The sequence below is a fragment of the Gymnoscopelus braueri genome, assembly GCF_963280865.1.
Source record: "Gymnoscopelus braueri genome assembly, chromosome: 2".
In the NCBI taxonomy this organism is placed as follows: domain Eukaryota; kingdom Metazoa; phylum Chordata; class Actinopteri; order Myctophiformes; family Myctophidae; genus Gymnoscopelus; species Gymnoscopelus braueri.
The window spans coordinates 15,980,007-15,990,543 of NC_137604.1; the positions used below are offsets into that span (position 1 = coordinate 15,980,007).

At 40.0% G+C, this 10,537-nt stretch overlaps 1 protein-coding gene across 2 annotated transcripts; it reads left to right on the top strand.

Moving 5' to 3' along the window:
* The first annotated feature begins 466 nt into the window (after window positions 1–466).
* On the top strand, window positions 467–7,796 carry LOC308074385 (voltage-gated monoatomic cation channel TMEM109-like). 2 transcript variants are annotated; one of them, XM_080413823.1, is made up of 4 exons: window positions 467–754; window positions 1,880–1,999; window positions 3,216–3,336; window positions 5,369–7,796. In XM_080413823.1, exons 1-4 carry the CDS (start codon window positions 620–622, stop codon window positions 5,767–5,769), a joined length of 777 nt encoding a protein of 258 aa, XP_080269949.1. In that variant the 5' UTR covers window positions 467–619; the 3' UTR covers window positions 5,770–7,796. The 2 variants fall into 2 exon arrangements, with proteins under 2 accessions (XP_080269949.1, XP_080269950.1); XM_080413824.1 differs by having other exon boundaries at window positions 3,216–3,318.
* The last annotated feature ends 2,741 nt before the right edge of the window (window positions 7,797–10,537 follow it).

Consider the following 10,537-nt stretch of genomic DNA (forward strand, 5'->3'; position numbering starts at 1 on the left):
GGGAAACATGGCCACAGACTGACTAAATAAGCGATTTAAACGGGTAGTTTCGCTTCGGACCTAAAATATTATGCTCCGTTCCAAACTTTAAACATCCGTGCGGCTTGGAATCTACCATTAGTTTTGGGATACAACATATACAAAAGGGTAAACAGCGGAGCCTTGGCGGACGTTCACCCGATTCTGGAAGGTAACCACCTAGAACCTCATCTCGGAGCTGTATAGCGGAGTGAGAGGTTCTTTATTGAGCTAGGGACCCACCATACAAGCTTTGTGTTGTTACGTTTTTAAAATATTCAAAATGTTTCACATGTTCTTCAAGATTTTTTTGAAAATAGCCGATGGTTTAAACTAAGTGTTCATAGCCTAGTCCGAGTCGCTTCTTTTGGGCTCGTTTTTATAGACGTGGCCGCTTGTTTGTCTCGCAAAACCTGGCAACACTGGTGGAAGTTTTCTAAACAGGATATGGAAAATGTTACTATTCCTGCCTTGTTGTGCCTCACATGAGCCCATCGGGGAAGCCTCTATGTACATTATGACACATCTATAGCACATTTTAAACGCTTTACCCTGTAGATACTAACCTCCTCCACCTCTAGTCATAGGCTCCAGATACAGTATGTTTCCAGGTGGTCGTTGTAAAGGCAGAGACAGTGTGCAGACTGTGCACTCAGTGCTGCTGTGTGTGTTGTGTGTGTTGGTAACGTCATGTGTGTGTGGGGGTGGGCATCATGACCATGATGACTTTGAGAAGGTATTGTAATGGCAATTCGATGTATATAACTGTATAATTATTGATGTACTAGTGTTGATTGTTCATTATTCCTCTTATTTGAGTATTTGCTGAATGACTGGATTCAGAATTCTTGCAATTATAAACTACACATTGTTAGTATTTATGTCTGAATGGGGTGCCCTAGCAGGGTATGTGAACTAGGAAGATAAGGAGTCATCTGCATTAGTGTTCACTGGGAAAGGAGAACTGCCTAGCCAAAATACTGCATCAGGGTAGTCTGACTACATTTGTATCCTTGGGGTTAAAGGGATAGTTCATCCCCCAAAAATGTGGGTTATTTTTTTCCTATCTATTAGTCACCCCATGGAGACTTGGAATTTATTTATTTAAAGGTAGGGTAAGTGATATTTTTTGGTTAAAAAAAAGGTATTTTGTTAAAAGGTTAAAGTACTATATTCTGATAGTACTCATTGCTATAGAGTGTTTGTTCAGTAACAGGAGTCTCCCCGTCTCTCCAGCTCTTTAATAAACAGGAAATATATTTTCCGGTAGGTGTCAAAATCTCAGCCAATCAGGAGAAAGTACCCATTTTTTAAGCTTCATTTTTATAGTGTTCCAGTTCCAATTTTGCCTGCTCATTTCTTAGTGTCATCACTTCCAATTTCACTTGTTTAATCTATATCCTGATTGAGTTCTCTATCCTGATTGGATAAAATTGGAAATGAAACTGAAACTGAAACAAAAATGCATTTTCTGTTTTATAAAGAACTGGAGAGACAAGGAGACTCCTTTTACTGAACAAACACTCTATAGCAATGAGTACTATCAGAATATAGAGCTATTTAACACTTATTTTAACCAAAGAAAATCACTTACCCTACCTTTAAGTTGTTGTCGCATTCCTAAGCCAATAATTCGATGACCAGTGAACCGGTAGGCTGCGGTTCCGGTAGGAAACACTAAGTAGACTATTGTGTCTCCTACCGGAACCGCTGCTGGTCATCAAATTATTGGCTTAGGATACTCCCTTACTCTATTTGTATTATATCATTGTCAATTGTTGTATCAAATAAATCTACTAAAAGACATTTAGTTGCAAATTGTTCATTCTCTCACTGAGGAAATATGTAATTTCCTCAACAGGTGTCAGAATCCGACGGTCTGATCCAGAGACTCAGAGCAGCCCTGTCCAACCTGGACGAGGAAGCCAAGAGCTACCTGGGCAAGGTGGCCGGGGAGCAGACTGTCATCTCTGTGCAGAAGGTGAGATACCGCCACCAGTGGTAGAAAAAGTACTCAAATGTTTTACTTAAGTAAAAGTATCAATACTGCAATGTAGAAATACTCTACTGTCACTAGTAAAAGTCCAGCATTCGAAATTTACATGAGTAAAAGTACAAAAGTATTGGTGTCAAAATGTACTTAAAAATACCAAAAGTAGAAAGTATTCATTATGCAGTAGGTCCCATTTCACAAGTTTTCAAATGTATACAAATCTGAGCTTGTTGATCGGCTATTTAAAATGTTCAAACAACCAAAGTTTAAATTAGGCTGCAGTGGTTAATGTTTGTTTTGCGATAATAATCAAAATCTACAAAGCAACTAGTAACTTAAGTTTTGGGGTTTAGCACCCAGGAGCACGCACATAATTTGGCGCCTATGGTGTGCATTAACATGTGATAACATTTTCTCTCTAGGATCCAAATTTACTAAAATCCACATTGTTGATTTTACTCTGAGAGAGTACAAGTGTGACCAATCGTACACTCTGAGTTACAGACTTGTAAGATTTGGTTCCATTTCTAGAGTTACAGACCTGTAAGGGTGCATTTGTTTTCTCACTATCAATCATTTAGCTGGGGACCCCCTGTAACCGCCCCACGGTCCCCAAACCCCCAAACCCCCCTTTAAGAACCACTGTGTTATAGGCACTGGAAAAAAAGTACTGACTGAGATTTTTAAATAAAAGTAGCAATACCACAATATAGAAATACTCTGTTACAAAGTACCGATTACAGTACTCATTATGCAAAATAGCCCATTGGCAATGCATTCATGTATTTACCACTTTAATATTGCAGCTGGTAAAGGTGGGGCTGAGTTTAATTATGTGTTGCTGGGTAGATTAACCTATAATAATACGTAAGCATTTATCACTTAATGTATGTTTATTTTGTATTAATAATGTAAATATGCAAAGTACGGTAACTAAACTTGCACTGTACTGTACAAGCACACGATGTGTCACGATGCAACACATTGTGAGCTTGCGGATCGGAGCAGAAAAATAAAAAAGTGTTTTAACTGTTCCTCATTTTGCTGGGGACCCGCTGGAACCCCCTCAAGGACCCCTGGGGGTCCCCGGACCCCACTTTGCACACTATCCCATACTAATGCACGCATGTAAACTCTTCTTTCTTCTTTCTCTCGCTTATTTCCACACTCACTCAACCTCGCCTGGTACTCTCTGCACCTCCAGGCGTTCTCTCAGGTCCTGGGCGTGTTCGCTGCAGGAGTGGCCAGCGGCGTCAATGTCCTGACCGAGTACCTGGCACACTTCCTCCACGCTGCTGGACTAGATGGTAATCTAGATGGTGAAGGTTAGCCTACTCTATGGCATGGTGTGTCGCTTGACTCGCTTCGCTTGCCAAATAAAACCAGATCCATAATGCTAAACAATGTGTCACACCACTGCTGCTGAATTGAGAAAGGTCATGTTCACGCCAATTCAGGGCTGGGCAATTTACTGAAAATATAATCGAAACCGATATTTAGAACCAATAACCGACTCGTTCATGTAGGTTAACCCTTTAAGACCGGGAAAGCATCATTTGTGTCATTTTAAAATTGCTTTGGCTATTCAAAAATATAAAGATATACAAGCTCATAGCTCTATGAGCTTGTAGATCTGCTATTTTTGAAAAATCTTGAAAGTTTGTGCAAATCTTGGAATATATATTTTTGTAAAATATTTAGTTTGTATGGCCCTATTTAGTTTGTATGGCCCTTGTAGATCTGCTATTTTTGAAAAATCAAGAACATTTGTGCAAATATTTTTTTTTAATTATTTTTTTACCGGACATTTGTAACTCAAATTCTGGCGGTCCGCCAGAAGCAAAGATTTGAGTTACAAATGTCCTTTGCACAAATGTCCTTTGCACACAATGTTCTTGATTTTTCAAAAATAGCAGATCTACAAGCTCATAGCGGGGCATCCGGTGCCGCGCTATGAGCTTGTAGATCTGCTATTTTTTTTGAATAGCCAAAGAAATCTCAAAATGACACACAGGTGCGCTGTGTGGCGGCCTATGTTGTCAAGACTAGAGCCTGAAGGATGCAAGATCTTTGGGTCCGATGACAGCTGGGCACTGTTCCATAGTGTGGTGGGTGGGATGGCCTTTGGTACATGGGTCTGACTACACACCACCTCATATGTATCTACCGTCGAAGGTGTAACTGAGCCCTTTCCCCTCACGTGCATGGTGTGTGTGTCCCATTTGAGGTCCAAGCCTATCTAACAAGCTTGTGAGCTTGTAGATGGGCTATTTTCGGTTATTACGTTCTTTCAAGGTGAAAGAGCATTTGAAGTGGTCAAACTAGCAATAGAAACCAGGCTAGTTTAATCCACGAAAACACCAGAAAATGAATGACCTTTTAGTATTCCTTATCTGTATGCAGAGCATTATCCAGACAAATAACACTCTTTTGAGACGACGGGGTATTGTGTATCCATATTTCCTGAGTTCTCACTAAGGGCTGGTGAAATCTTATAGGCTAACTAATGTCTATGTAGCTAGGCCTGTGGGGCAAGAGAACACCCTGGAAACAAAAGATCTACTGTATATTACAATGGATTATCAATGGTAGGTAGGAGGCGTACGGTATCATGTGATCATCAGTCTGTGTACTCAGGCAACATGGAACTAGAAGGCTTTGTTCTGGTTTGGAGTGTAAGTTATATTTTTTGGGTGGGTTAAAGTAAGTGTTAAATAGCTCTATATTCCGAGCAATCATTGCTTACGGAGTGTTTGTCCAGTGACAAGGGTTCTTCCTGTCTTACCAACTCTTTAGTAAACAGACGTTCTTTTTTCAGGTCGGGATGCCAATTTCATCCAATCAGGAGAGAGAACCCATGCAGGATACAGGATGAACAAGTGAAATAGGAAGTGATATAATACACAAACAAACAAAAAACAGACAAAATTGGAACTGGAACACAAAAATGTATGCTGATAAATGATCTTTGTGGAGTTCTCTGTCGTGATTGGATAAAATTGGTATCCTGACCTGAATTTCCATTCTGTTCATATCATGTGTTTAATGTTAACAAATTGACAATTATGGACCCTATACAGAAAAGTATCTTAACCCATTGATACCTGGAACGCATCTGTGTCACTTTAGATTTCTTTAGGCTATTCAAAAATAGCAGATATACAAGCTCATAGCGCGGCACCGAGTGCCGCGCTATGAACTTGTAGATCTGCTATTTTTGAAAAAAAGAGAAAAAAAGAAAGTTGGGTTTTTTTTCCAATTTTTTTTTAGGATTTAGAAGACATTTCTAGAATCTTCTCAGGTCTTAATGGGTTAAAAAAGTATTGACTTTGATTTCTCCCACTTTGTCGCTTCCAGTGTCCCTCCCCTTTGACCACGTCACCCCGGAGGGCGTGATCTTCGTGGGCCAGTGGGTGGCGTTGGCCCTCGTAGGCTACTGGCTGATCTCTCTGGCCTTCCGATTCGTGGCGTCCACCGTGAGGCGGGCCCTGTGGCTGCTGAAGCTGGGCGTGGCGCTGGCCATGTTCGGGCTGATCCTGAGCGACCGCAGCGTGGGCACGGAGACCATGGCGGTCCGCCTGGCCGCCCTGGTGTGCGTGTGCGTGCTGCTGGGCATCGGGCCTTCTTCTCCTTCTTCTTCTTCTTCGCAGAGCAGCGCAACGGGACTCCTCGATAAGACCGCCCACCTGGAAGAGACCGTGAGGATTCTGGAAAACCGAGTGAAAGAGATGGAGAGGTGGAGGCGGATAGACGAGTGAGAGGTGGAGCGGAAGCTCGTATCCCTCTCGCACCGGCGGATTTAGCAAACCACGCCCCCCCACCATCGCTTTCATTGGTTATGCCACTGTTTGTCAGTGTCATGTCCGGGAACCATCAGGGGCTCAAATGGATTGTTATGGGTCTGTCACTTTGAGAGTGTACAAATGGCTTAGTTTGTACACTATCAGAGTTATAATAAAGGTAGTGTAGTGTAAGTGATATTTTTTGGGGTTAAAACTAAACGCCTTTTATTAACAAGTTACAGCTCTATATTCTGATAGTAATCATTGCTCTAGAGTGTGTTCAGTAACAGGGGTCTCCCCGTCTCTCCAGCTCTTTACTACATAGAGAATATGTTTTCAGGTGGGTTGCCAATTTCAGCCGATCAGGAGAGAGTACCCATTTATCAGCTTCAGTTGTCTGCTTGCTTGCTTTCTGTCATTACTTCGAATTTCACTTATGCATACTATGTATGAGTTCTCTCTCCTGTGTGGATAAAATCGGTATCCTGACCTAAAAATGCATTTTCTGTTCACTAGAGTTGGAAAGAGAGGGAGACCCCCTGAACAAACAATAAGTGATGTGCGCCTTCCTGCAGCCAGTCCGTTTACATTATGTACTGTAGCGGGTTCTATGTTCCCCACTTACCTTAGGGTTAGGTAAGCAAGGAACATAGAACCCGGGGGAAATTAGAACCTGGGGAACATAGATACGTTCGTAGCTAGCTCGCTAACGTTAGCTAGCCTAACATTTACTGTACGTACGTCATTGTCATACTATGTGCAATCTAAAAAACAGATGATTAACTATTCCGTCCACCTCGGCTTGCCAACTCGGGACATGGGCTGTTCAGTGTGGGCACTCACTCGCTTGGCAGCTCGCTCGGGCACGCCTCACGAGTAGGGGTGCAACAGCTACTCAAACTAATCTAATTGTATATGAAAATTATTCGATAATCGATTTGAATAAGAATAATCGATGGGGGGGGGGCAATTAAAGTTTTCTTCTTTCAAATTATATTATAAAAAAAATTGCAAAAAGGCGATCATCTACAAGCTCACAAAGAGTCACACATTGTGAGCTTGTAGATCTGCCATTTTTGCGTAAATTCTTTATTATTCGATTAATCAGAAAAGTTATCAATAGAATAATCGCTAATACAATTATTGATAGTTGCAGCCCTGCTCACAAGCCTCAGTGCGACTTCCTTGTTGTCAAACTTGCAGCGATAGGGGCGTGGCTTTCTGAAATTTGCTGGTAAACATGGAGAGATGTTGGAGAGGGATATAGAATACGAAAAGGAGGACTGTGGGTGAGAGGAATGCAGGAGAATGCATTTCTTGTTTTCTTGCCGTTACTGTTCTGATCTATGCTGTCTTTCCCTCATGAGTTTGGGGACTCCAGGGGTCTTTGGTTAAGCTTTAAATGGTTGCTAGCAAAATAAATAAGTACATTTTATAATTATTTCATATACTAGGGGGTTGTCAAATGTCTCCATATTTGTATTTTTTGTAAATGAATGTAAAAAAAATAGTAGCAAAAAAATAGCTGATCTATGGGTCTGTAGATCGTCTATTTTCACTACTTAGTCCTACGATAATGTATGTAGGGCTTAAATGGTTAAGTGGCTTAAGCTAGGTGGTTTCTAGCAAATAAGTTGAAATAATCAGTGAACTCCCTTTCCAGTCATGCACCAGACCAGCTATTAATTCGTCCATGCCTTGTTGAAAACACTGATCTGTGCATTATGACAAGGAATGGGGTTCTTTTAAAAAATAACACATATCCGTTTCTTGAAAAGAAAAAGGCACGTTTGTAATGAATCCTATTGCAAACGCAGAGCATGTTTATTTTAATAATCATTCGATTGTGTTCTTGTGTGTGTGGAACTAACGTGGTTCCTACAATGAAAACAAAATTTTCAAGGTTTTAAAGAAAAAAATGCCATGACTTTTTCTTTACATTGTTTATATTGTTATATTATCAATAAAATCTTATAAATACCAGATCCTTGCGTCCGATTCGTTCCCGGTTTTGGAGAGTCCTAGACTGCAGATTACCCATATGTTGTATTTTTCTAATCAATATTTTCACGCCCCACAGGTTGGGAATCGCTGTTATATAGACAAATGTCTCAGGACAGTTTGGTAGCTTAACCCATTAAGACCTGAGGCGATTCTTAAAAAATGTTTTCTAAATCCTAACAGTTTTTTGAAAAAAAAATAGAAAAAAAAGTTTTCAAGATTTTTCAAAAATAGCAGATCTACAAGCTCATAGCGCGGCACTCGGTGCCGCGCTATGAGCTTGTATATCTGCTATTTATATAGCATATATAAAATACATCATAATAGAGCGTCACAAACCTCATCTCCATAATCTTTACTTTGTTTTGTTGTAAATTTACTTGATCATACTAGAGCGTCACAAAAAAAGCATCAAAAGTAGCAGATCTACAAGGTCGAAACGCAGTGTGAAGCGACAGGTTTTGAGCTTGTAGATCTGCTACTTTTGCAGTTTTTGAATTTGAATGCTGAAAAGTAACAGTTTTGGACATAATGAGGTTTCCACCCGACAGACGAAACGTTGGTTTGCGACACTTTAGTAACTGTACTACTGTAGGTACTAAGTTTCAAATACTTTTCTTTTATCTGTGTTCACCAGGCACCAGCCTTCTTATAAGGACCGAAGCTTGTATTACTGTACCTCTAGAGCAGTAATGGCTCTGAACTGATATGACTTGGGATTTTGCTCAAATGTATATTAAAAAAACCCCAAACAAAACAAGTTTGAAATATTCCATAATCGAGAGCTAAATGAATCAAATGAATAATATCGGTTTCATTGTCTCATTGTGTTTGCTAGCCACCTTGCATGATTGGGCAATTTCTAGACACCCCCCTTGGCCCCAATTAAATGTACATTTCACTGAAATATCCCACACCACTATAGTAAAATGACTGAAATTCACTTCCGATACAGAAAATACACCCATTCCCAAACAACAAAAACCCAGTCTCTCCAACTCTATAATAAACATGAAATACATTTCAGGTCGGGATTCCAATTTAATCCATTCAAGAGAGAGAACTGGAACTGGACTGCTTTAAAATTGAAGCTGATAAATATCCTGATTGGATCACCCTGAAAATTATTTTCTGTTCACTAAAGAGCTGGAGAGACGGTGAAACCCCCATTACTGAACAAACACTCTATAGCAATGCTTACTATCAGAATTCCCACACACAAGCAAAAACAAAAAACTAAGTGTTGTTTTTATTTATTTTTATTAAGTTTGGATATGTGCACCTATGAAGACTATCTGATAAGTTAATCAAAACAAAATGAACTATTCCACACAGGTACGTAGATGTAACATCCATGTTCACATGGGGGTTGTGGCAGTGGTGCAGTCAAGGCTGTATGCAGGGGCTGTACGGACCATCCATTCCACTTTGACACCATCTAAAGCACCGCTAACAGTAAATATCCCTTCATTTTATGTTTCCTACATTTTATTTTGAACTATTTCAAAAGTTTTCAAACATTTACAAAAAAAGGGGAAAAAAGACGTAAGCAATGAAAATAGCAGATCTACAAGCTCATTGTGAGCTTGTAGATCTGCTATTTTCACTAGTTTGGGTCCCGGGAAGGCATCCACATTTCATGGGCTAAAATGTTTGGGAACATTGACCTAGAGCCTCATTTATACTCTGTCGCATGATCGTGTCATGCGCCGAACATAACTGATCTTTAAGCACATGCAATGCGTTGTGAGCTTGTTGAACAGCTATTTTGGTGTATGATGGACTATAAATTAAGTATTAGAGCACAATAGAAAGCCTACTCCTCCCTCAGCCTAAACTCTAAATTCTATCATTGGGTAAAATATGAATCAGTTTTTAGTGCCCAGTGCCCCAGAATCCCTATCAAAATCAACTGGATCACACTTAAACCCTCTATTCTTAATAAAACGGACGGGAGTTAAGTGTACTTGGACCACTTTTCTCCTCCATCTACACCAAGACCTTTTCCCAAAATAGCCGATGTAGGCTACAAGCTCACAACGCATTGTGAGCTTGTAGATTTGCTATTTTTGGCAAATGTTACTCCGAGAATAGGGATGCTGGGGTTCAAGTGGTTAAACAGTTTGTATTCTCTTCATAGTACACCAAAGTCCTCTACTACAGTACCACTGCACCACCTTGTGGTGGAGCGTTGCACAACAACGGGCTAGCAAGTTGCCCTCATGGACACCAACCAAATAACTTATTTTAGTTCCCCTTTTGTCTAATAGCAAGGAACCCCTTCACAATGGTATATTTGTTTAAAAATTATACATTCACATCATTTCAGTTTTGTTTACGTGACATTTTAGGCAATATCTTTGAACTTGATCAACAGACGCATACAATCTTGTGTTTAACTATGTGGCGCAGCTCTGTTTCTGATGATATCATTTGGACAAATTACGGATATGTTTCTCAGTTTTCAAAAATCCACATGTACGTCCAGGCTAATATTGACAGCATTCCTCATCAACAAAACACAATGCTACATTACAGCTGCACCGGATAACTCAGTGGTTGTCAAATTAGGGGTTACAAATTTTAAAAAAGTATCTGACTCTAATAACACATTTTCAATATCACCACTATGAATCTATTTATCATGTACCATTATGACATTTAGACATTGTAGTTTAACCAAAACTCATTTTCATACTGTATCAAGGTTTTTAGGACAGAATCCCAGAAAATCTATTTGGTG

Coding starts and splice junctions, on each gene's coding strand:
- LOC308074385 (XM_080413823.1), top strand. CDS start 620: ATGTTTCCAGGTGGTCGTTGTAAAGGCAGAGACAGTGTGCAGACTGTG. Junction 755..1,879: donor ACCATGATGACTTTGAGAAG/GTATTGTAATGG, acceptor TTTCCTCAACAG/GTGTCAGAATCCGACGGTCT. Junction 2,000..3,215: donor CTGTCATCTCTGTGCAGAAG/GTGAGATACCGC, acceptor CTGCACCTCCAG/GCGTTCTCTCAGGTCCTGGG.